Source organism: Python bivittatus, unplaced genomic scaffold, assembly GCF_059951505.1.
Source record: "Python bivittatus isolate LINGU-HERP-01145 unplaced genomic scaffold, Pbiv_v1 ctg000700_np1212, whole genome shotgun sequence".
NCBI classification, from domain to species: domain Eukaryota; kingdom Metazoa; phylum Chordata; class Lepidosauria; order Squamata; family Pythonidae; genus Python; species Python bivittatus.
The window spans coordinates 103,388,392-103,413,294 of record NW_028277098.1 but is presented as its reverse complement, the minus strand read 5'-3'; the positions used below and the strand labels follow the sequence as shown (position 1 = coordinate 103,413,294).

At 54.5% G+C, this 24,903-nt stretch overlaps 1 protein-coding gene and 1 pseudogene across 1 annotated transcript; both read left to right on the top strand.

Annotated features, from left to right (window-relative positions):
• The window catches only part of LOC148214300 (uncharacterized), a 65,198-nt pseudogene continuing 40,295 nt past the window's right edge, over positions 1–24,903 (top strand).
• Positions 8,767–23,694, top strand: LOC148214302 (BPI fold-containing family B member 3-like). The gene is made up of 15 exons (XM_088153260.1): positions 8,767–9,189; positions 9,636–9,691; positions 12,727–12,828; positions 14,176–14,331; positions 15,089–15,152; positions 15,851–15,914; positions 16,950–17,041; positions 17,941–18,117; positions 18,744–18,800; positions 20,289–20,456; positions 20,782–20,849; positions 21,019–21,061; positions 23,167–23,230; positions 23,403–23,479; positions 23,590–23,694. The coding sequence occupies exons 1-15, from the start codon at positions 8,767–8,769 to the stop codon at positions 23,611–23,613; spliced, it is 1,635 nt and encodes a 544-aa protein (XP_088009386.1). The 3' UTR covers positions 23,614–23,694.

Below are 24,903 nucleotides of genomic sequence, written 5' to 3'. Positions count from 1 at the left end.
ATGAAGTCCCAGGCCTCCTGGCTCCTTTTGGGGCTGATCGCGTCTGTGGCTGGACGAGGGAGGGGAGGTAAGTGGGTGCCTCCTCAGCTGCCCCACTGGAAATGAGCCCCAGAAGGGGGGGAGGTGCTCATGTTCCCTGCTCTAACCAGGGGCCCTGAATGCCCTCCCCACGGGCACCGCAGCTATCGGGGCTCTGAGCCTGGTTGCAGTGCCCAGGGACTAGCAGCCTCGCCAAAGGAGTTCCTGGCTGTGGCACTCCCCGTCCAAGTCCCGGGTTCTTCCTCTGGCATGGCAGAACCAGTAGCAGCAAGTCAAGAGGGCCCTGAGGTGGAAGAAAAGAGGGGGCAGGGACACACAGGGGGTGGTCTTTGGGCACTCCAGTCTTTGATACTCCAGTGGCATCAGAAGCCTTCGGAGAAGGACCAAGGAGGCTTCTTCTGGGGGGACGGAGGAGGAGGGGATGGGGGGGCCTCAGCCCCCGGGGTGGGTCTCCAATGAGGGCCACAAGGAAGTCCTCCCAGCCTGGGCGCCCCCATGAAGATGCCCATCTGTCCTGACATCTTCCGCCTCCTCTTCACAGCTGCCACGTAAACGGCCCGGGGCGCCTTCTGGTCTGCGGGGTCAGTCCCAGGGAAGGCTGGCTGGTGCCCCACGGGAGAGCCCAGGAGCCACCGCCCTCCAAGTGATACTGTCTCTCGGACGCCTCCTGTCGCGGGAGCGAGAAGTGCTGCACCCTGGGCCGGATGAGGATCTGCACGCAGCCTCCGCTGGGTAGGGGGCCTGAAGGGGAAGGGAAGCTGCCCCTTGGCTCAGCCCCCAGCGAGGGGCACAGTGCCCCTTGCCAGCCATCAGGCCGCACCCACAGCTGCACTCCCCTTGCGATCCCAAGAGAGAGGGAGGGGCAGGGGGGCCAGCAGGCGGTCCCAACAGTGCGCTGCCTGTTCCTTATGTACGTTTCACAAAGTCTGATCCCACTGTTGTGGCTGCTCTGGCCATACCCTGAGGATCCCCTGGCAGGGGGTCACAGCCACGGGTGCCCGGCTACCGCTCTGGGCCTCTTGGGGGCGAGGGCTTCCGCACACATCGGCAAAAGGCGCTCGGTCTCTCCGCCAGCTGCCGAGCCAGCCCAGCCTTTCCCGGGGCGGAGGGCAGAGGCAAAGCTGTTCCCCCGGCTCTCTGCTGCACCCCACGCGTTGGTGTGCAGCCCGCGGGCCAGTCGGGGACCGGCCAGAGGGGGCCTTCCTGGCAGCTGCTGCCCGGCCAGGCTCAAGGCTGAAGCGCTGTGGGGCAGGCATGCCCCCCCACACCCCCAGGGCCTGGGAAGGCTCAGTTCGGCTCAGCCCAGCGTCTTCCTGCATCTGCCGCAGCCCGCCCAGGCCTGTGCCCAAGGAGGACGGTGCTCCCCACTGGGGGCCCCTGCTTGAACCGCTGCGAGGACGACAGGAGCTGCCCCCCAGGCCAGAAGTGCTACTTCACCGGCTGTTGCCTGGAGTGCGTGCGACCCGGAGCAGGTAGCCGCCCCTCGGCCCCTCTCGCAGGAGGGAACGTTCGGCAGCAGCCTTCCTCCGGGGGGGCTCCCCTCTGCCTGGGGGAAATTCCACCCCCAGTGACCTTCGGGCCTGGGGGGCAACGGCCCCACCTGGCTTCAAGGGAGAAAGAAAGAAAGAAAGAAAGAAAGAAAGAAAGAAAGAAAGAAAGAAAGAAAGAAAGAAAGAAAGAAAGAAAGAAAGAAAGAAAAGAAACAGAAAAGGAGAGGCCGCTGGACCCTCTTCCTTGCCAAGAAGCTCTCCGCCCCACATCCTCCCCAGTCTTTGCAAACGAAAGCTGGCTGGGGGGAGGCTGGGTGGGTCTCTGCCAGAACGGAAATGAGGGATGCTCTGGCGGTTGGAGGGCATCCTGGGAGGCCGGAGGGAGCTAACAAGCGTGGGTGTTTTTGACCGACTGGACCCAGCGAGGGGACTTGCTTCGTGGCAGCAATTTTGGGCTCTCAGAGCCACAAACATCTCCGCTGGTCCAAGAGAGCCCTCCTTTGCTCCAGGGGAGCGTGGCGGCCCTCTGGTGGCCCCCAGAGTGGGTCCCGCGGGGCACCTCTCTCACTCCCAGCCACGCAGCCACTGGCGGGAGGGGAGGGACCCCGACGGAAGCAGCCGCAGCGGGTCTGCGGCACCTGCAGATCGCGCCGTGCGCCGAGGTGGCCTCCAGGCCCCCCTCCCAGCTGCACTGAAGTGCAGGGCGAGGAAATGGAGAGCCCTAACCCTGCCCCTTCCCCGGCCCTGCCGCGTGGGCAGGAGATCGGGCAGGGGTGGGGCTGTCGGGTGCGGAGCAGCCTTGCCCACAGAAAGCGCTCCCGCCCAGGCTCTTGCGGCACCTGAACATGGTTGGTCTCCCGCCAAGAGCCTGGCTGACTGATTCATTTTCGATCCTTCTGCTTCTCCTTAAGGAAACCCAGCCAGGCTGTAATTGGCCTTGGGGAACCCTGGCCTCGCACACCAGTTTCTGTGCCCGAGGCCACGGCGCTCTCTGCCCCATTGGGCGTCTGCCTCCTGATCCGGAGCCTTAAGTCTTCCTAGACATGCAGGGGTCCCCTTTATCTCCTCCGTGACCCCATCTAGACCCGTGTCTCTCAACCTCGGCCCTTTTAACTCCGCACGCCCTAAAGCGGCCAAGTCTGAGAAACGCTGCTGTAGACCCAGGTTGGGCTGCCGGTCTGTGGAAAGCAGGCAGGGCCTCGTCCGTAGCGAGCGGGGCTTTTTTCAGCAGATGCTGTGGGAAACATCCAACCCTGGAGCCTCTTTTTATCCGTGTGTGCCTGGGCGTCAGCCGGGACTCCTGGGGACTCCGTGGGTCAGTCCGTGCTGTTTCCGCAGGGCCGAGAGAGGGCGACTGGCCCAAGGCCGCCCAGCTGGCTCCCGTGCCTGAGTCGGGACTAGAACGCCCCATTTAGCCGTGCGCCTTCCGTGACCGTAAAGGCTTCGCGCCTCTTGATCCCAGGGAGGACAGACCGGTTGAACTTTTCTGGTTCCCTTCGCACAACCTGCTGAACTTGGTGATGGAATTAACTCGTTTTCTGAGGCTGCATAATACAGTGAACCCTAAACTAAACAGAGTTGCACTTCTAAGCTACAAACACAACAACAAAAAACCCCAAACCAGAATTAATAATGACCAAGCTTGGCATGTTGTAGGAATACCGCTACTTGAGTCTCGAACTGACTTGTTGGGCGCATTACACCTCGTCTGATTTGCTCCCTTTCCTACGCTATTCCTCGGGTATAAAGAGCATCAGACCTCTAAAAACACACACATTGCTGGCCTGTGTCCAGGCAAGCGTCCCATTTTGCAGGCCAAGAGTGTTGTCCTCTTCTCTTCCTTTCTGGTCCGGCATCTCGCTTGTTGTTGTTGTTGTTGTTCAGTCGTTAAGTCGTGTCCGACTCTTCGTGACCCCATGAGCCACATTGCGCCAGGCCTTCCTGTCCTTCACTGCCTCCCTGAGTTTGCTCAGTTTCATGCTCATTGCTTCAGTGATGCTATCCAACCATCTCATCCTCTGCCGTCCTCTTCTCCTTTTGCCTTCAATCTTTCCCAGCATCAGGGTCTTCTCCAAAGAGATCTCCCTTCGCATTAGGTGACCAAAATATCTGAGCTTGAGCTTCATTATCGATCCTTCCAATGAGCAATCAGGGTTGATTTCCTTTGATTGACTGGTTTGACCTCCTAGCAGTCCAGGGGACTCTCAAGAGTCTTCTCCAGCAGCACAGTTCAAAGGCATCAATTCTTCGGCGCTCGGCCTTTTTTATGGTCCAGCTCTCACAGCCATACATTACTACTGGAAAAACCATAGCTTTGACTATGCGGATCTTTGTCGGCAAGGTGACGTCTCTGCTTTTTTTGCATCTCGCTGGTCCAAGCCAAATCCCTCTTTTGTGCCGGGGGCACAACCTGGTCCCCGGCTTGGGCTCCCCGCGCCACACGTCCCGGTTGCTCGTGTTAGGCACTAGCCTTTGTTCATTCATTTACCCAAGTTTAGAGAACCAAATTAACTTGAGACGAGGCTTTTATTTAGCTAACAGAGGTTTTATTGGCCAAGGAACCTTCTGGATGGTTCATCCAACACCGTGGCAGGAGTGTTGCCCAGAACCACACCTTGCAAAGCAAACAACAAAGATTTTATTGGCATATTCAGATGTACTCAGATAGTACATCCCCTCATGCCCATACAAGGGAATTTTGGGATGACCCAGGGAGGAGTAAAGGTGGATCCTAAAGAGGTGAATCTAAGTTGAACTTTTTTCTTCTGGTTACCAAGGAAATACCTACCTCCTTATCTTTCTCTGGCTTTCTTTGTAACTTCTTTGGAATTCGGTGTCTCTGCCTGCCCGGTAGGAATCGAATTTATAGCTGACTTGTTCTGTCGGGCATCTGGCTAATTGCTTCTAAAGGAAATGGGGTGGGGGAATGCTGTGCTCTCTTGGAAGGCAATCAGGCATTCAACAAAGAGATAAGGTGGGGAAAGAAACGCTGGGCTCTTTACAAATCAAGTTAATCCTTTGTAAATAAGAAAGAGTGCACGGTCACATGCATGCCCACACATTATGAGAGAGTGTAAAATTGTGTATCAAAACAATGCCCTTCACTCACAAGTAGCGACCGCGCTCCGAGCAGGCGGGCGCTTTGCCCCAGGTGCCAGGGGCTGCTGAATACCGCGGCGGGAGGCATTTCTGGGCAGGGAGGCAGAGGGGCTGCAGCCAGCCCAGCTTTGGGGCCTTGAAAGCCAGACAGGGCATGCGTGCAGGGCACATCGAGTCCGCCGCGGAGCCCGGAACCGCGCAGTGGGAGCCTCTCTCTGTCCCCAGGAGCACCCGGTGCTTGCACAGACCCAGCTGCGCCAAAATGCCAGGATCTCTGCAGGGACAACGCGGATTGCGCAAGGACGGAGAAGTGCCGCCCCACAGCCTGCGGCTTCCGGTGCCAAGGGCCTCTTCCAGGTGGGTCCTGGCTCTGCCCGTGCCTCCCGGGGCCCCTTGCCCAGACCTAAGGCAGTGCGGGCGAAGAGGCCCGGCAAGGGCCCTGCACTCCCACAGCCTTCCCACGGCTGCTTCGGTCCTCGCTCTATCGAAGGGCGTTCGGAAGGACGCAAGGCTGGGTCCTGCTGGATCGGCCGCGGTCGCGGCCCGTCCGGTCCGGCAGCCTGCTCTCCCAGCGGCCGCCAGCTGCCCCAGGAAGCCCGCCCGTCTCCCGGCAGGTGGTCTTCAGAGGCAGGCCCGCCACCAGCACGGCTAAGAGCTAAGTTCCCCACTGTTTCCAGTGGGAACGCTGGGAGAGGGGCCCCTCTTCCCTCGAGGAGAGGAGCATCCAGCCGACCCTTCCGGTCTCTGCCCCTCTGGGTGCGTGAAGGGGTCTGAGAGAAGGCCAGGCAAGGCCCAGCCACGGAAGGAGTTGCCAGCTTCTGGAAACAGAGGGCGAGGCCGGCCTTTCTTCATAGATGTCTGCATGGAGGGAGAAGGGGGGGAAGGCAAAAAGGAAAATGGGGGGGACAACTGGGTCATCAGTAGCATGAAGGGAGCCGAACCAAGCCCAGGACTCTCCTGCCTCACTAGCTCGCTTCCCAAAGGGGCCAACGTCCTGCTCGTTACACCTGGCTCGTGTCCCCAGGAGTGGGTCCCGACCACACGCCCCAAGGAAAGCCGAGCCAAAGCGGGCTTTCCTGCACGTGTCCGGAGCGCATCAGGCCGCAGCTGGGTAGCCTCAACAGCAACTGCTCTGGAGCAAAGCCTGGGCCAGGGAGGCTCTGCGGGGTCTGCTCAGAGCCAGACACCCAATAAGATCTCTGCCTCACTTCTCGAGAGAGACCCCAGAAGAGCTGAAGGGCCCCGATGTACCATAAGGCTGGGCTGGGGGCGGAGGCCGCTAAATGCTCTGGGCTTGGGCTGATCTACGGCAGAACCAAACCCCAGTGTGGATCCTCAGCGGCTTTAGGGTTAAACCAGCGTTTCTCAGCCTCGGGAACTTGAAGAGGCGTGGGCTTCAACCCCCAGATCCCCAGCCAGCCAGAGGCTGAGAAACGCTGGTTGAAAGACACCTTCAGGGCAAGCAGGTGGGGGGAGGGGAGCCCAGGCGCTGGGGCGAGAGAGAGGGGCCGCCTTTCCCAGCTCTGCGGCACTCGGGCCTGAGGCTGCCTCCTGCGCTGCAGGGAAGCCGGGGCGTGTCCCTGGCTGCTGCGGGGCTCCCTGGGGCCCTGCCCGGAAGAGGGGCCGAAGAACTGCAGCCATGACTTTGACTGCAGTGCTGCTTCAACGGCTGCGGGAGGGTCTGCAAGGCGCCCGAGGAAGGTCAGCTGGCCCGGCTGCGGGTGGAGAGACCCTGAGACCCTCCCCTCCCACCCCGCCTCCGCTCCAGGGAGGCCTGGGGTCAGGAGCGCTGGCAGCCACCGGCAGACAGAGGCAGAGCAACTGGCCGGGCGTCTGGGCAGACTCTCCAGCCCAGCCTCTGCCCAGAGCGCCATTTCTTGACCTGGTGCCCCAAAGCTTCTGCCGCCGACTGAGCAGCTGAGGGCTGCAGAGTGTCCGTGCCACAGAATTCCGGGAAAGACCATCGTTGGTCAGGGTGGGCTTCCACGCCCCTCCTTTTCCAGAGGGGACCCCCAAGGAAGGCTTCTGAGGAGGAGCAGCGGAGCTCCTGGGTGGGTGGGACACGCGGGTGGCAAGTCTTGGAAAGCGGCAGCTGTCCTCTGCGGGGTGGGGCTCTTCGCGCTCTCACTCTAAGGCTAAAGGGAACCAGCACGGCGTGGCTAATAAGAGTTACTATCGTTAGCCTTAGTCTCACAGTCAGCCTGACGTTTAGGCTGGATTTGGCATTTTATCCCCCTATCGAGTCCTTCCCAAGGACCCGGGACAGGCAGATGTTGTGTGAGGGTGTGAAAGGTATCGGGCAGGATGGAAGCTCTTCCAAGGAAAGCCGCCGTTTGCAATGGACCGAGGGTGGCTTTGTCCATGCCGGGGGTCTTCAGGCGGTGCTCCAGATGTTTTGGCATTGCACCCAAGGCGCCTGTTACGCTTGGCACGACCTTTGCTCCCTTTTGCCACAGTCGTCCTCCTTCTATTTGCGGGTCTTTATATTCTGTGATTTTCTCCAGTTCTTCCTCTTCTCTTCTGCCGTCTCCAGGTATTGCAAGGTCCAGTGTCCACTGTCCACTGTCCAGACTGTTTTGTCTTTCTTATCCACAACGGTTGAGTCTGGGGTGTTGTGTGGCAGGTGCTGGTCTGTTTGAATCCCAGAGCCCCAGAGCACTTTGGCTTCTTCCTTTTCTATGACTTTGTCACTTTTGTGGCCCCACCAGTTCTTGCAGATTTCCAATGCACCACGGTTGCTACTTTGTCATTTATTTATTATTTATTTATCAAATTTGTCACCGCCCATCTCATCGAAGTGACTCTGGGCACTTTACACGGAGATAAAATTCACTATAACGCAATATCAAAACAATCCTAAAAATAAATAGGTTCCAAGAAAGATGGAGACTTGGCAAGTAATTCCAGGGAGCGTCGTCAGGGGGCTAAGCATGCCCAGGGACGGGTAGCGCCCACATCACGCATGCACACTGGCAGAGCCAGCTCTTTAAACCTTTTTGGAAAGCCGGGAGGGTGGGGGCCCGCCAGACCTCTGGGGGGAGAATATTCCAGAGGGCAGGGGCAACGGCAGAGAAGGCTCTCCTCCTGGGCCGGCCAGCTGACGTTCTCTCGCTGACGGGATCTGCAATATGCCCGCTCTGCCTGACCGGGGGGGACGGGTGGATATGATGGGGGTGAGACGGTCCCTCAAGTAACCCGGTCCCAGGACATGTAGGGCTTGAAAGGTGATAAGCAACACCTTGAATTGGACCCGGAAGCAAACTGGCACCCAATGCAGCTCCCGCAGCAAAGCTGTTTCAGGTGCCATCCTCCGGGCAACTAATATCATCTGCACGGCTGCATTTCGAACCAGCTGTAGCTTCTGGATACTCTTCAAGGGTAGCCCTACGTCATGCCGCTGTTTGTAGTCGGTCTGTGCGGAGGAGCGCGCCCTGCTGGGGCAGCCACTCCTGCTCGGCTTCCTCGCTTGATGGGCGCACTCTGGTGCCGAAGGCAGGCCGAGCAGGGGGGCTCCGAGCCAGGCCCCCGGTGCCCGCCTCTACAGCGGGGCCGAAGCGGCGCTCTGGAGCCTTGCCAGGAAGGAAGGCAGCGAATCTTAGGAAGGCCGCGAAGCTTGCAATCCCCTCCCTGGCCGCCCCTTTCCATCCTCCCACCCTAAATAATGTGGATTGGGGGAAAGTGCCAGGAGGCGGAAGGGAGCAATTTGCCTCCAAACGCCTTGCGCCCCTTTCCCCATCTTTAACCTCCCCCCCCGAAACGGGCAGAAAATATCACCGCCCAGAGATTGTTGCCAGGTGGACTCCTGCAGCCTTCCAGAAACCCCCACCCATTTCAGCCTTTTGTAGGTGTTAACAGCCTAGGGAAGAGGCAACACCCATTTTCCTTCCGAACAACCCACCAGGTGGGGAACAGTGATGGGGACGAGAAGGACGGGGAACCCACCGGGCACAGACGTGGCAGCACCGCGTCCTCCTTGGCTGGTCCGGAACACCCAAGCAGGGCTGGACGTGGTAGCTGTGGATGGGGGACCACCAAGAGGTCCCAGGTCTGCAGTTCCAAAACTTGCCTGAAGGCTGCCATATTGCTGCCGAAGGAACCTGCACAGATGTGTCCACGACGTCCCCAAAGCGCCCCACACATGTACGCATATCCCCATTCCTCCCTACTCCAGCCCCAACTTGAGGAGGTCCTGAGCAGGCCAGAGGAGCGCCTCGATGGGCCCAGCGGAGAGTCCTATCTCCCAGGGGAGGGACAGAGGCCGCAGCGGGAAGACCCCAGTTCTGTGCCGAGGGAGATGGAGGCTCACCCCCCCCGGTGCTCCTCCCCGTCAAGGCTGCCTCTTGCCCCACCTTCCTCCTCCCGCAGGCCCAGCCTTCCCCCCAGCCCAGCCAAGAGCCCCCCCAAAGGAGCAGTGGCTGTGCGGCCTTCTGGGGCCAAGGCCACCGTGCGCCTTGCGGTTCCCGAGCAGAGGACGCACGGAAGCCTCTGCAAGACCAAGAAAAGGAAGCCGCTTGACCCCAAGGAAGGGTCTCCCACTGGCCTGGCCTTGAGACAGACATGGGTAGGCAGCCCATTTTAACCATGTTTTATCTTTTCTATTTACATATATTGATAAACCATTTTAATCCACGGATTGCTTGCTATTTAGCACAGTTATGGTGTTTTGCACCCACTGCTACAGCCTTGACCGCTGGGTGGCCTCTTGTTCGATAGACGTGGCAGTCGTAGATGAAACTGGGACCATCTGCCTTTCTGTCTAGGGGGGCCGGTCAGTTCAGGTGATGGATGGGACCCCGGTGCCAAGTTACCCGGGAGTGTTTGGTGAAATAAAATATCTCGGATGAACCATGTTACTTCCTGCTGATTGCTCCATCCTCAGCTGGACCGAACGCATGGTTTTCGACTGGGTTATAGTCTGTGCGTTGCTCAGAATTGTGTAAAAGAGGGTCCACCCCAAGCAGCGGTGCGCCCATCGGGAACTTACTACTGGCCACCTTTTATTTGCAGATAAAGCTTTATTCCTTCCCACCTACCTGGTGTGATTCATTGGGCTTGCACGCCAGGTAAAGGACCGAGCTTTCTGGGACAAGGGCCTGGGGTCCCTCAGCAGCAAGTGTGCAAGCGAGAAGGGGAAGCCCGCACTGGAGCATACATCGCATTGGGGTGGCTCTGCAGGGCCCCACCTGTGGCTGCTGCTCCCAGGAGAGGAGGAGGCCGAGATCCCTAGCCAGGCGGACCCACGGATCCTCCCCGGGGCCACGGCAGCCGGGCCCTGGGGAGGCAGGAGGGAGGCACACCATGTTCCCTTTGCTGCGGAGATCCCTCCCGTGAGGCTTCGTGGCCCTGCTCCAGCGGTGGGTGAGCCGGGAGCCTGTGTGCCCATGGTCGTGAAGTGGAATCCCTCCCCCCCCCAAACCTGCCTCGGCCGAGCACGCAAGAGACCGAAAAGGAAGAATGCGCCCGCCGTGGCTGCACAAGGGGGAGGAGGGAGGGGGTCGCCGGGCTGCGGGCGATGGGGGAGAAGACGGCGTCCTTGGAACTGCTTCTGCGAGGGCCTAAATTGCGCATCCTGGGGAGGGGTCCCTGCAGCTCCTAATTTGGCTCACGCTCCCCGATGCCCATATTCTTCTCATCTGCCGCTCTTTCAGTGGAAATTGGCGGCCGGAGGATGGAAATGTATGCTTTTGTGGAATCCCACCACCCCACTTACCTCAGCTCAACACGCAAGGAGACCGAAAAGGAAGAATGACACCAGAGACTGAGAAGGAAGCCAGGACCCAACGCCTTTATGGCAAGCAAGGAAGGAATGCTCCCGTTGTATGCTTTATGGGGAGGGTCTCCATGGTGGCCGCGGGGAGAAAGGAGGGTCTTTGAGTCAAGTTGGTGCATGAGACACAATTCGGAGAGGCCCAGTCTCCACGGAGAGGGTCCTGGGAAGAGAAACAGAGTCAGGTATGCGGTTCTGTCCAGCAATGTCTTCTGCGCTGCCCAAGTACTAACTGGACCCCTAGATCAGCCCCGGAGCTTCTCTTTCAACAAGGGGGAATTCAAAAGATGGCTCCTTGGAGCACATGCAAGGCTGTGTCCATATGAGGACCATCACCGAGTGGGATAGAGACCCTCTCTGAGAGTCAGAAACCAGGGTTTGAGGTTTGCCCACCTAATCAAGCCATGGATCTCCATGTCTGCGGGGCTGAATCTCCCTGGCGGTCTCTGCCCATCCCACCAGAGCGGGTAGGGTGGGCACGCTCCAGGGCCCTTCCCTTTTCCATTGCAGCCCCTGCCCTATGGAACACCCTCCCCCCGAGGTCTGACAGACCACCACCCTTTTAACCTCCCGGAGACCCCTGAGGACCTGGCTCTTCCCCGAAGCGTTGGGATGGGGGGAGCTCGGAGCGGGACGAGGACCTGGTGGCGGCATCAGGGAAGGGCGGTGGGGCAGCAGAGCCAGTCCTCTTTGGATGTATTTTTCCTTTTATGGTTGCAGACACTGTTTTCTTCTTGGGTTGAAAGCCGCCCAGAGTTAGGACTGCAGCTCCCATCGTCCCCGCCAGCGTGCCCTCTGTAAAGTGTGCATTCAGGTTCAGTGGGGAGTACCCCAAAGGCCAGCATTGCAGACGTGCCTTGGGGTGCTTTCTTGACCCCGCAGATAATTTCCTACACGTGGACCGCTTCCTAAATCTCGCTTCCCCCAGCTGACCCCCACCCAGTCCTGTTACATCGAAGTCTTGGAGGGGGCGAAGGCTGGGCCCTTCCGAGTCCTCATATCCCTTTGCACGGCCTTGACGTGCCCCTTGAGAACTCCCATTGTCCTCTGACAAGCCACCAAAAGGCTGCTCTGACCTCCGGCACCTGGCACTGGTCCGGCTTGAAATAAAGGATGCTTTTTATGTCTTGTGTACATAATATTTTCTCCTAACCCAAAGTCCCTTTGATCTTGGATTTCTTGACGCTGTTAAAGGGCAAGTGAGCATAAAACAATGGGGACTGCTTTGCTCAGCCGAACCATCTTTCCTCCCCCCCCACCCCCCGCCGCCCACATCAGAATAGAGGATATGGCAAGAATGCCTTGGAGAAGATTGGATGAAATGCAGGCTGGGAGGCCACGTCTGGCTTGCAAAGGACAGGCCCCACTTGGTGCAAAAATGGCTCCCTGCAAGCAGCCTTCCTTACATTTCTCCCACACCCCGAGAGCCTGTAGGGCAGGAAGGAGCACCGTACTTTTATTATTTATTAAATTTAGTGTACCTAGCTGATCTTGAAGAAAGCTAAGCAGGATCAAACCAGGAAGTCCCAGGGCCCTTGGCTACGCTAGAAAATCATCCACGCTCGCACACAGTGGTGTCACTGAAGATGAAGGATTGAATAATACAAAGGTGTCAATTCCCTTCCACACTATTGCCAAGAAATTAATTGCCCAAAGTGTCTTCAGTGGAATGGAAACACCCATGCAGCCTTGGCTGACTACAACAAGCTAAGCAGAGTTGGACCCGGTTAGATGTTGCAAGAGAGACCACCACGAAATGGCACAGCTTAGACTCAATGGGACCATTAAAAACCAAACAAAAAATCTGAGAAGAAAGGAAGAGCAAGCCCATTTCTGTACGTACAGATTTAGGAGAATTTTATTCCGCCTTGATTTTAAATGACTGAACAGTATGTCAATGTCAAGAAAACACTGTGGATAAGAAGACATGTAGGCCCAGAAGTTAGAGTGAGCAGCACTGGCTGGCCCAGTTTTACCCTGTGAGCTTCAGGATTAAGTGGGGGTTTTGAGCAGGGTCTCCTCAGTCCTAGATGGACACCGGAACGCAGCTTTCCCCCTGGGGACCCTCAAGCATCCTGCCTCTATTCCAACAGCCCAGTTTTCCCCAACTGTTGTGCTGGCCATGCTGGAGGTGCAACCCAAGGCATCTGGGAAAGGTTGCCCAACCCAGTTATTGGCCCTCTACTGCCAGCTCTGATTAGATGGCCTTAGGCTTGGCTTAGTTTTGGGTGAGGACCTTCGGTCCACCCCACACTACGTCGGTTCTGAGATAAACTGCCTCGACCATTCCAAACATCTCCTTTCTCACAGCCTCTGTTTCTCCTTCCTCAGGTTGCACGTGGTGAGGGTGTTTGTGCCCTACATCCAGATGAGAATGCGAGACGAAATTGCCACCCTAACTGTCAAGACCAGGCTACACTTAAGTGCTAAATTGTGAGTCCTGAGCCTTTTCCGCTCTCCGTCTGATATCAGTTGCCTTCATTTCAAGTCCATTTCTCCAAATGAAGCCTTCTGCAGAAGAGATCGCACAGAAACATTTCAACAGGACGTGTCAGTATTACAGACAGCATGGAATGAAAGAGTGTGCTCAGTTTTGTTCAATCTTGTCCCATCCCAAGAAGTAATTTTCAGCCAAATGAAATACAGGCCCTGAGGCGTTTTTGGACAAAGAGACCACCATACAAGAGCTGATGAACACTGAGGATGGAATGAATGCTAGGCCATATCAGGACGTGGAGCAAGATTCCATGAAGTGCCGCGTATTTCCCCCCTCATGGCCACCCAGTGAATGTGGCAGGTTCTCCTCTGAAGTAGGAAGGTAGATCAGGCAGCTCATCCTGTCTTGCCTGTTTGAAGGACCTGCCTGTAAACCCGGAGGCCCAGGAGCAGGAGATCCATCCTTGTTTCCTAACTGGCTGCCCTCCAGATGTGCTGGGACCACAACTCCCAGAATTCCACCTTTTGGCCATGCTGACTGGAAATTCTGGGAGCTTCAGCCACAACACATTTGGAGGTCAAGTTGGAGAAGACTAGATTAAAATCATGCATCTACTTATTATTCCTAGTCACCGTGCTAAGTCCCAAAATGTATGAGCTGAGTGCAGAAGTTCAGCATAAAGAGAGTTTCATTGGCCAGGTAAAAGCAGGGGAAGCAGATGTTTTGGGCCGGGAGGGACCTTTGGATTTGTGAAGCATGCTGTGGGTGGTCTCACAAAAGGGCTGCATCCTCTGCCTTCCCCGCCAGCCTTCCAGGATGCTGTCTCCCCTCCCAGCTTTCCTTCCGCATTCACCATTTTTAACAGAGAGATTCTTGAAAGTAAAGATGATGCAAAAGGTTGGTGCTTTGTTTTCCAGCCTGTCACCTTCTCATTTCATTATTGAATATTCCTGGTGGTGGTGGTGGTTTGAATTGGGGCGGGGGGGGAGGAGTTGGTGGAATTGTTTGTACCCACAAATACCACGCTGCTTTCTCTCCCCAAACAAAATTTTGCCACAAGCTATGGAATACAAAACGGTACAGTTCATTGCTGGATTTTCGAACGTATCCAATAGCCTCTGTTTTGCTCTAGAGCAGGGTTGTCCAAACTTGGCCACTTTAAGATGAGTGGACTTGGCTGGCTGGGGAATTCTGGGAGTTGAAGTCCACTCATCTTAAAGTGGCCAAGTTTGGACAACCCTGCTCTAGACGTTGGATGGTGAGGGTGGCAGCAGAAAGAAAACTCTGCCACCCGGTGCAGGCTGGGCCGGAGCTGCTGTGTTTAATGACTCTTTGTGGTTTAGCTTCTTCGGCAAGCATTCCGAACGGATCGACATCATCACCGACGTGAGCGTAAAAACGGAACTCAGCTTCGGCAGCTTTTGGCTGGGAGTCGTCGACGTTTCGTTTAGGTCGTGCCATGCTGAATTCAAAGTTGCAAGGATAATCAGCTCTTCCCGGTAAGTCCTGACGTACTTCCAAGTCACCAGCCGCGGGAGCTGCCAGCACGGCTCTCAACCCTGTTCCAAAACTTCATCACATCCTTCCCCAGGCGTGACACCTCTGGCTGAGCAAAGTTGCCACCCAAAGCTGAAGTTTTGGCCCCACCCAGCCGGAGCAGGTTTGCGCTCCCGGGGTGCCAGAACGGCCAAAGCACCTTGTGAAAGTGAACAGGGAGAGTGGAATGAGGAGCATTTTCCGATCTGACCTCTCACACAGCACTTTCATGCTCCTCAGATTTGGTATTTGGTTGCTGGTGAGCATGGCAAATTCTGAGGGGGGGTCGAAAAAGCCAAAACGGCAGCCACGACCAGATGATCAAAGCCGGACCCCATGAGATGGACATTAACAAAGGATGGGGCTTGTACTGTGCAGGAATGTTCGCCGTCTTGACTTGTTTGACTCTCCCCCACCCCAAATGCCCGGGCCTCCTCTACCCCGCCCAGCCCAGAAGGAAACATTTTACATGGGCTGGTGGACATTTGCTAAGAGTGCCACCTTCCGCCTGCGTCGGCGGGGTCTCTGCCCACATCCTGCCCTCCGGACGCCCCAGAATCAGGCCTTCCAGACTTTCCCACGGTGGGCCTTTTTGCTTTTGCAAGGAGGTGGGGGGGTTGGGCAAGACAAGGGTGCTGGTAGACAAGGGGGGGGGGTTAAGGGTTGCTGAGTGGGAGGAAAACAGCCCCTCTTCTTTCCCCTCTTCGCTTGTTTCTGCAGCCTGCAAACGATCAAGGCGAAGCCCATTGTAAAAACTGTCCTCACAGCTTCACTGCCCAGGTTGGTAAGTGGCTGGCAAATCATAGCTCGGGATGGCAGCAGAGGTGGCAATGGGAAGACTGGCAAGGAAGCTGCGCAGGTCGCCCTCTTTTCCTCCGCGTAATCCTTGGAGGCAGCTGCCTTGACCTCCGATGGCTCCCTGGGACAAAGGAGACGGAGAGCAGGACGGAGCAAATCGGAGCAAGCCAGAACCATGAAGGGGTTTCGGCAGTGTGGGAAGAGCCGGGGGTAGCCCCAGGGTGGTCAGAAAAGTCAAGATGTTGGCTGCAACCACGCCTCTTTTACGAACAATGTACAAACAATGTAGAATGGGGTGAGGCTTGCACCACATGGCCCCTGACACCATCTTGGCTGGAATCTGGTATTTTTGCAGTGATTTATTGACGCTAGCCAGGAGCCACGGAGGGGAGGGTCTGTCCCTTTCGTTGCTGGCAATTATTGGGGGGGGGAGGTTGGCTTTAAGAATGGGCGGCGGCCACTTTTATCTCGCCTTCTTGAAAACTGGGCCCAGTGCCGGAAATCAAGAACAGTCACATCCCTGAAGCTGGGTAATACCCGAACACCAAGCCCAGGCATGCAGTAAGAGGAATATCACTCTGGAGAAATGCCTAGCGTGGAAGCCCCTTAGAAATGCCCAGCAGGTGCGTCTTTGTTCAACGGGGCGGGGGGGACCTTCCGTTAATTCTCCCCCCTTCCTTTCAGCTCTGCGAAGCGCTGCAGCAGGCCATTAGGATCGTGAGGGTCGATTTTCTCTCTACGGTAGATGGTGAGTTCTTGGCCTGGCTGGGCACTGCCCGCCCGTCCCCCCCTGGCCCCCCATCCCCTCTCCAGCCTGGCCTTCTCTCAGGCTCACTGTAGCTGGGCTAGCTTCCTTGGCCATAGCAGGGGTTGGCAGCCTGGTGCCCAGGGGCACCAGGGAGCCCACAGGGAGTTGCCGGCTTTCCTCCCCACCATGGCTTTAATTTCATCTTTGTAACAAGGGCTCCAGCCCTGAACATCACTTTCCATTAGTCCCGTCTGTGGGGGGTCAAAAAAGTCAGGATGGCAACCATGATCCCCTGATTGAAGCCCCGCCTCTTTGTTACGTGCATCATAAAAAAGGGGCAGAGCTTCATTTGCATGGTCACAACCACCATCTTGACTGTCTTGATCACCCAAATGCTCTTTACGTGCCCTACGTGCCCCCCCACAATTCCTTGGACAAGGTCCTGCGTGGTTCAGGGCACATGGCCTGGGCCGATTAAGCAGACCAAGTATACCTGTGTCGTTGAACCGATTCATCTGTGGGCCTCCATCACCACCCAAGGAAGGGAGACTCTGGTCATTCCTGTGACCCTGCCTTCACCTGCACACCATAGTTGTGTTGACAAGGACGGTGACCAAAACCCAGTCCTGATTCCTCCTCATATTTATTAACACGCACTGGCCAGACTGGCATCAGATTGGGTTTGACTCATAAATAAAAGGAAGAAAAGGGGCTTTTAAGCTGTGTTCTGGGTTGGCAAAATACCAGAAGCTAATCAAACGGGCTGGATTTGTGTCAGTTGCCGACTGTCTCTCTCACACACGTGCACGCGCTCCTAAAAAATGAACCCTGACCAAGTTTTGCGTGTTGCGTGATATGGTTTGCAAGGCCTTTCACTGCCCTGGCCAAAACTACAGCTTGAGTTCCCACACGCAAAGCCTGGCAAAGAATGTTCTGGTCATTTGTAAAACTGATCAGGCCCACCACACACCGGCATAATGCAGTTGTGTGTACTGTATCCGGAACCTTAATGACACATCTGTGTTTCCCCGGCAGTGTTTCTCCACGTGGGTCCGGTGGCGTCCATCCAATCTCAGCTGGCCAGCAGGCCGGTGATCTCGTCAGCTTACTACGTGTTCGAGTTAAATGTAAGCAGCGGGGTTGGTTAGAGGGCCGACCAGGTGGATGGAGGACTCAAGCACTCTTCTTTCCCCTCCCCTGCCGGAGCACCTGGCGGCTTGGGGGTAGGGTGGACTACAACACCCATCATCCCCAGCCATTATTATCAGTCTGGGGAGGTGGCAGCTGACCAAGATCCAACAATACAACACAATGCACAGCTATACGCAGAGCAATCTCCAGCCTGTCTCTCTTGCCTCTGGTTTTATAGAAGCCCCCCCCTCCCCAGGTGGTCCCATCAGGAGTCATTAGCAGTGAGACCCAGGAATGGCAACTGCTCGTATTCAGGAGCAGTACACCTTGGGGTTCCAAGATATTCTGGATCAAGGTCCTCCTGTCCCACAATAAAGGGCGCATGGGCAGTTTCTTTACGAGACACCCCCAGCAAGGCTCTGCGTGGACCCAGCAAGACCCTCTGTGACTCCTTTCGTGCATTAGGACTGCTCTGTGAGGCAGCCACCCTTCATCTGAAACTCTACTCGCTCCAGCTTGCTGATCGCAAAACCTGCATAACCTGTTTTGCAAACACAACCTGGCAGAGTGCCTCAAAGTGGCTTAAAATAGAGGGGTGTAACTTCCAGGTTATTTGAGGCCAGCAAAATGCCTTCCTCTGTAGCCCTCTCCCAGGCAGACTTTCCAGATATGATTCTGAAGCTAAGGTCCAACAATGCTGGAGATCCCCCGTGGAGGGGTAGTTGGACTTTGCCCGCTCCCCAGTAGAAATCCCCCTCGTTCAACCTGGCTTACTCTCCAGGGAATGCGGGTCTGAAAGTTGAGCCTTCCACCAGGTGCCACCACTACAGCCATAGCGGGCTACCCTTGCTGTGACTGACCTCAGCCAAGTGTTTTTCACCTTCTCTCTTTTCAGATGATTCTTCGGACCAAAAACCACTTCTTCATTGTTCCTTTCAGCAAATCCCCCATCCCACTGCCCTCCCTGCAGGATAATGCTTTCAGCCTAGGCATAACTCAGGACAACCTGAATGTCATTTTAGGAGTCCTCATTCAGATCCCAGTGCAAGAGTTCAGCGGCACGCCAGAAGTGGTGAGTAGGAATAGCAACTCTCGTGGGGGAAGGAAAATCGGTTTGGCTCATGGCAATTCACAGGGGGGACTCAGGGAGACATCTTCCGAACCCCTTTCTCAGCAGCGGTTACTTCAAAAGTCCATCTGCATCTAGGCAATGTATGAGCAAGCCCCCGCTGGGTTGTCCTGGGTGCAAAAGAATCCACCCCACCCTAGATCTTGGTGGGAGCAAAGGTGAATGTTTCCCTCCGACCTGATCCATGATGGGTGAATGCTAGCTAGCAATTCCTTGCTTGCAGTAATTCCAACCTGCAGACCTTCACACCATGTCTCCATTGATGTTTTCCTTTCACATCGATGCCCTCCCTCTGAGTTTTTTCATGCTGATTTTCAGCCCGTTCCTCTAACTTTCCAGATTCCGAAACAGTTTTATTTATACGGAATTACCTCTCCCACCCAACTTTGTGTCATCCACAGATAGGAAATGAATTTTCTCTGGGCTCATCTGAGGGATCAAGCTGACTGAGGTAGATCTAGGAAGAAAAACGAGCCCATTGTTGTGTTGTGTGGTGTGGTGTGGTGTGGTGTGGTGTTGTTTTCATGCAGATTGCCCCTTTCAAATACAATGACATTTTGTCCCCACAGTTTTCTGGTGCCACGGAGCTGACGGCTGTTATTGCAGGCCTCTTTTCACATCAGAAGGTAAGTGACACGTGAGCCCGTTCGAGCAAATTCCTATCCCGTCTTAAGGCATGATCAACACCGCAAAACAAGGCAGCCGTGATTAATAAAAGCTGTGCCTCGAAAGCACAGCCCAATAAAATATTTAGCTTTAAGATTGCGGTTCGCAAGAGCTGCGCTGAAGAGGGGAGGGAAAGGCTCCCTGCCAAGTTCACCGCAACACACCTTGGAGAGCCAACTTAAACATCCCAGCCTTTACTCGAGAAGTGAAAATGAGGACTGGAGGATTCAGAGTTGGGGGCGGGGGGGCGGGGGGGTCCAGGCAGGTTGCTTAATCCCTTCCTCAGTGAGTCACTCCATGCATGCCACGTCTGGCCTGGGAAGGACTAGCTTCAGCCTTTGGGGAAATCGAAGGCGTCTGATCCAGCTTGTGTCCTATTCATTCTCCATCAGTTTAATGAGAGGAAATTTGCTTTCATAATTACTTTGAAATAAGAGCATTTAGGAAGCCTTCTCCCTGATGGATTGTGATGTTCTTGCGCGCAGAGAGGAGGTGATGGGGTGACTGTCCCACCTTTCAGTGCACGGTTCGTTCTCCATGGTCTGCTGCCTGCCTGGACTTCTGCTCTTCCTTTCAACCCCACAGGAAGACCTTGGGAAGAAACTCCTCCCCGGCGGGGTGGGGGCTTTTTCAGAAGGGGTGCAAACTGGGGGGAGAGGTTTGGAAAAGAGATTCATGCTCAGCTTTATGCCCCCACGTCCTGAGACCTGTCAGTATTTGCCCTAAGTCTAGCACCAGCCCTTTGAAAGCACAGGGTAGGGCCATGTCATGCTCTCTCCAGAAGGTCTTCCGTGGAATTGCTGCCATGCCTAAAATGGCCCTGTTGTTCCTCTCCCAACCTGTAGCTGAGAGAATGCAGGATGGGACATCCCATGTTGAACAGTGTCTTTGCCAACTGGGCACCCTCCAGATTGCTCGGGACTCTGCCACTCCTCGAATTCCTAGCCACGTGGCCTTGCTGGCTGAGAATGGTGGCAGGTGAAGACACACCAGGCCAGAAGACATCCTTTGGGGAAGGGTGGCATTAGGAAGAGTTGCCAGGAAAGGTCATTCTTCTAGATGACCTCTGGCAAGAGAGTGAGACCTCTTGCTTCATTCTATCCAGTCCATCATGCTTGTCATCTTTTATCTTTTATTGGTTTTATTGTAATCTGTTTGTTGTGAGCCACTCAGACAATGGGAGTTGGGCAGTATACAAATTAGCGTTGGTCGCACAGTCAGTCAGATGTTTAGTTTTTTATCCACTTATTGAGTCCTTATCAAGGGCCTGGGATGATGATGATGATGATGATGATGATGATGATGATGATGATGATGATGGCTTGTTGGGGTGGGAATCCATTTTCTGTTCTGCATGTCCCTCCAGGCAAAAACACAGCTTTCTAGCCAAGGGCGGCTGGAGACATCTGGCAGCTTCTGAGCTTTGCTTGTGTCTCCAATGTTTACAGTGCCACAAGTGTCCTATCCAACCTCCACTGAAAATTGCCATTACTTTAGTGGGATCTAAGAAGATCATCCTGGAGCCCAGCCTGATCATCATTCACCTTTCAGTCGAGATCTCCTTCTCAGTGACGAGTCCTTCTGGAGCCCTCAACGGCCTCTTTGTTCTGAGGGCTGTAAGTACAGGAACAAGGGGTTTCAACATGACCAACAAATGTCGTGAAGAAAGAACAGCTGTGCCCTTTGCCACCCACCTAGAGCTATCAAAGGCTACAAATACTAATGGCCATACTGACAGCTGTGTCACGCTCCTGAATCCTAAGCAACAGCTGGGAAGCGAGACTGGAAGAAGGCCCTTGCTCTCCAGTTCAGTTTGCGAGCTTCCCAGATACCTCCACTGGAGACTGGGTGATGTGGAAAGCCAGATTTGAAGGGCTGATGGTCTAATCCAGCCTCAGAACTCTGCTTACGTTCTTCTGTTCTCCATTTGTCTGATTGCAGAATTTAGCACTAAGTACCCAGGCTGAAGTTCATGATAACAAGCTGCAGTTCTCCTCGAAAGTGACCAGGTATCATGTTTTCTTGTCACACAACCATTCACCAACCTATGTCCTTACACATCAGAGGAATGGCTTCCTGACTGATGCTTGCCTCTGAACCCACATGCCAGCCTTGCCAATGAGCAGGTAATCGAGGAACTTCTTGCTTGACCCTTTTGTGCCATACCTCTTTCCACAGTATGGAGCTGATCCTGGTTTCTTCAGAATTTGGGACGATTGAAGTAAGTTCTTCTTTGCTTCGACTTGTAGATTTTAACATCATGTTTGTCCATCCAGAAGGACAAGACTCAATTGTAATGTGGAAAGAGGAAGTACAGCTAAACATGTGTCCTACTCCTGTGCTTGAATCCCTTGAAGAATACCCTTGAGATTTTGTCTTCTTCGCTGACCAAAAGCCAAAGTAAAAAGATGGTGGACCAGTACATAGGAGAGAAACTCAGATGTGCTTCCTGAGGAAAGAGGTCTCAAGATAGGATGATAGGGGAGAGGTGCAATGTAAGCCTCTGCTTATCTTTCAACCTGGGTGTTCAGTTGAGGTCTTGGGGAGCAGTGCCAAAAGGCAGGCTAGGTGGGGAGAAGCTGCACCTGAGGATTTCTTTCTACCGCTCCTAGGGCTGTCTGATATCTGTGGGACAATATTCTAAGGGGAGAAAGGATGGAAGGTAACCATCCTGGGCTGAAAGCAGCATTCTGAGTTGTGGTTGGAAGACGCTGCTCACGTTTAGATATCGTATTAAGCCAGATCTGTTAAGAAGACAGATGGCCTTGATTTTTCTTGTCAAGAAAGATAGATGTCATGCTAAATGCTGGCGGTGTCATCTGTCCAAGGGAAGAGTCACCCTTGACCTTTGAATGGGGTCATAGAGTCAGAACTAAAAGTAAGACCTGACTTAGTTAGAATGCAGGGGATATGATTTGATTCATGTGAGTGGTCCTCGTTATTGAATCAGTTTCTTCTTCTGCCACCAGTTTGTGGTGACCATTGGAGGGCCCTGAGGGCCCCACCCAAGCCCTTGGGGCTACGTGCAGCCCTGGGGGTCCCCATGCTCAACTACCCGCAGGAAGAGCTTGGTTTGGTGTATCTTTCAACCATTCCTGCTGACCGGTAAGACTGAGCTGCAGCACTGGTCCAGGAAGGCGCCCACACTAACCCAGAAATCTTGTTTGTTCTGGTTGACCTGATGCTGGTTGACGCCGAGAAGAGTTGGCCCCAGTCTTGTCAGCTTTTCACAAAGCACTGAAGATCTGGATGTACTCCAGGGCATGGAGGTTGGGCAGTTGGATAGCTGATGAAATGAGACGTTATTGTACTGTTGGGTGTTTACTGGATTTGTTCTCAATGTTTTGGTTTCTGCATGGCTTTTAATGTGTTGTTAGTGGCCCAGATTCGCACCTGTGAGATGGGTGACCATATAAATCGATTTAATAAATAAATGAACCAGGGATGTGGAGATGGCACTCCCTCTACCTTGGGCAGGCACCCATTCACCCCCTACCCCCCCCACACACACACACGCACAACCTGGATGCACGGCCTATCCTGATTCTGGATTCTCCGTCCTACTCGGATTGGGTACAGTAATAAGAGTTCATCCCAAGAGCCTCTGGGGAGCGGTCAGACTCTCCATGTTTTAAATAAATCAGGCTCCTGTTGCTTTGCTTTGCAACGTTGATCAAACCTGGACCAGAACAAAGTGCCTCTTCAAGGACGTTCACAGCCCTAGGAGGAAGCAGACATTACTGGATCTGCTTCAGAGCTGAAGCCTGGTTTAATGCCCTATTTTTATCCCCCTTTTGCATAGGATAGGCCAAACAATGCATTTCAGCAACTTCACCTCAAGGTGACAAGATGCTTTTCCATGTTAACTCCTTGGAATCTTTCATTTGCTATCGTATCTTCTCCATGCCATAACTCCTTGTACAGGGTTAACTTTCAGGGATGTCTCCAGGGGAAATAAAAAAAGTCAAGATAGTCCCTCGCTGTGGATGTCTACATGGCCCAAAATAGAGGACTTGTACTCGCATTGAGAAGGTTCACGCAAGTCAGGAACTCATTTGCTTTTATCTTGTGAGCGCAACAGTCAATGCTCATGTGACAGTTGGTGCTTCCCATTTCAAGTGGGCTGGAGGGGACAAGAGTTGTCATTCAACACATACCCCTGGCTGGGGAAGGATGAACTACTCACTGCTAGAGCCCCCACTCCCCAAGAACCTTTTGCATGGACAACCTCTGCCTCTTAAGGCACCCCTAAAACCCTGAATCTCCTGGTCATGATCCGGTCACTTTCTACCAGCTGGTCACTGCAACCTCTGCTTTCTCTTTCAGGTCTCTGGTCTTGTGAAGTGGATCAAGCTGCTCATAAAAGAAACATACATGCCCTATATCAATGGTAAGATGGGTTCAGTCCCTCTGTGGGGAGGAAGCACCATTGTACCAGCGCTGGTTAGCAGGAGGGCAAGGTTGCAGCCCCAGACAGCTGGTTGGCACTGAAGGCCACCAAAGGCCCTGGGGCGATGCCAGGACCCAGAAAAGTCAAAGCCCCGCTCTGTTTGCCATTTCAGAAAGCCTGAACATTGGCATCCCACTGCCTTCTATGTTGCACATCAAGATGGATTATTCTGTGATTCAGATTATGAAGGTAAGACCGCCAGCGAAGCCACAGCACCCCCACACCCGTTCTGGCTGGCGTTGTTTGTTGGCCTTCTGGGGCACTCGGTGCAAATACTATGACTTCTTATGTTTGCGCAGGGAATGCTCGTCCTGTGCTTATGAAGCAAAGGGCACCACACGGGCCAGAGATGCTGAGCCTGATCCACCAAGAGGGACATCTTGGCAAGAAATAAAACCCACAGCTGTCTTATCCTTTATTTTCCTAACCTGATTTAACACTTTTTCTGGGGTAAGTTAGGCATAATTTGTACAAGTCCTAGTAACCTTGCATTCTCAGACAGGGAATTAATTGGGGGGGGGCAGAAAGACAGCCTGTAGCTATTTAATCCTTCCAGAGTTTCTTTTTTAAATTAGAAAAGTGGGATCCAAAAAAAAGAAATGAAAATCAGAACAATAGATAAGACCACAAGGGGCTGATCCATTAGTTCCTACTTCGATGACTACCCACCCCTCCATTCAATACTATCCTCAGATTTCAGTAGGCAGACAGGCCTGCCGGTGTTGGCAGAGACAAGGCCGAGCAGCCCAAGATTTAGAAGTATCCCAAGGGTCACTTTAGGCAGCACGTAGAGACTCAGGCGAGAGATGGTTTTGCCGGACTGCGGCGTTTCTCTCTACGGGCAAGGCTTCCCTAGCTAAGCGTTCTCCCGTGGAAACCCCAACAACAGTCTAGTCTGGCTAGTAGGTCTTCCTAAAACGCTGCCTTTCTCCGTGCAGGGAAGAGGAAACCCCGTTTTTGTAGAAAGGAAGCACGCTGTCTAGCAACTCTGTTGATTGTAGAAACTGCCTTGCAAAAAAAACCAGTAGCTCGTAGGCCCCAAATCAGGGTCTTGTTGGGACAGGGTGGTGAGGTAAATGTCTCTGTTTCGCATAAACCTGTTTGCTTTGGGAACTGCCGAAGTCTGTGTCCATTTGGAAATGTTTCCCAGGACCTCTTGAATTTCCCACAGTGCCCCTTCCCCCCTGCCAGAGAGTCATGCACAAAGTCTGGTTCGATACTTGGGGCTGGTGTTGGTCAGACTCGGCCACCACGGGCTCCCGGGGGCTTTAACAAATGGATGAAAAGTAAATGTCCGGGGATAAAAATATGGCCCTGCACTTTTTAAAGGGGAGGGACCAGGAGAGGGAGAGTGGACACATGGAAAGGAGATGGATCCACACGGAACCTGCGATGCTCGGTGGCAACGCCGCCTTTGGCGTGGCTGCGTTGGGTGCGTGCGCCGCATTCGAGCACTGCACAAAACCGCTGAGACGCGCCTTCTGAGGACAGAGAGAACTGGGGTTCCGGGGGTCTACTATCCCGCTCAGCAGCGGAAGAGCAAAATGACTAACGATGACTGGAACGTCAACGGGTAACCCCTTCCCTGCTTTGCCTAAGGATGCTTGCTTCAA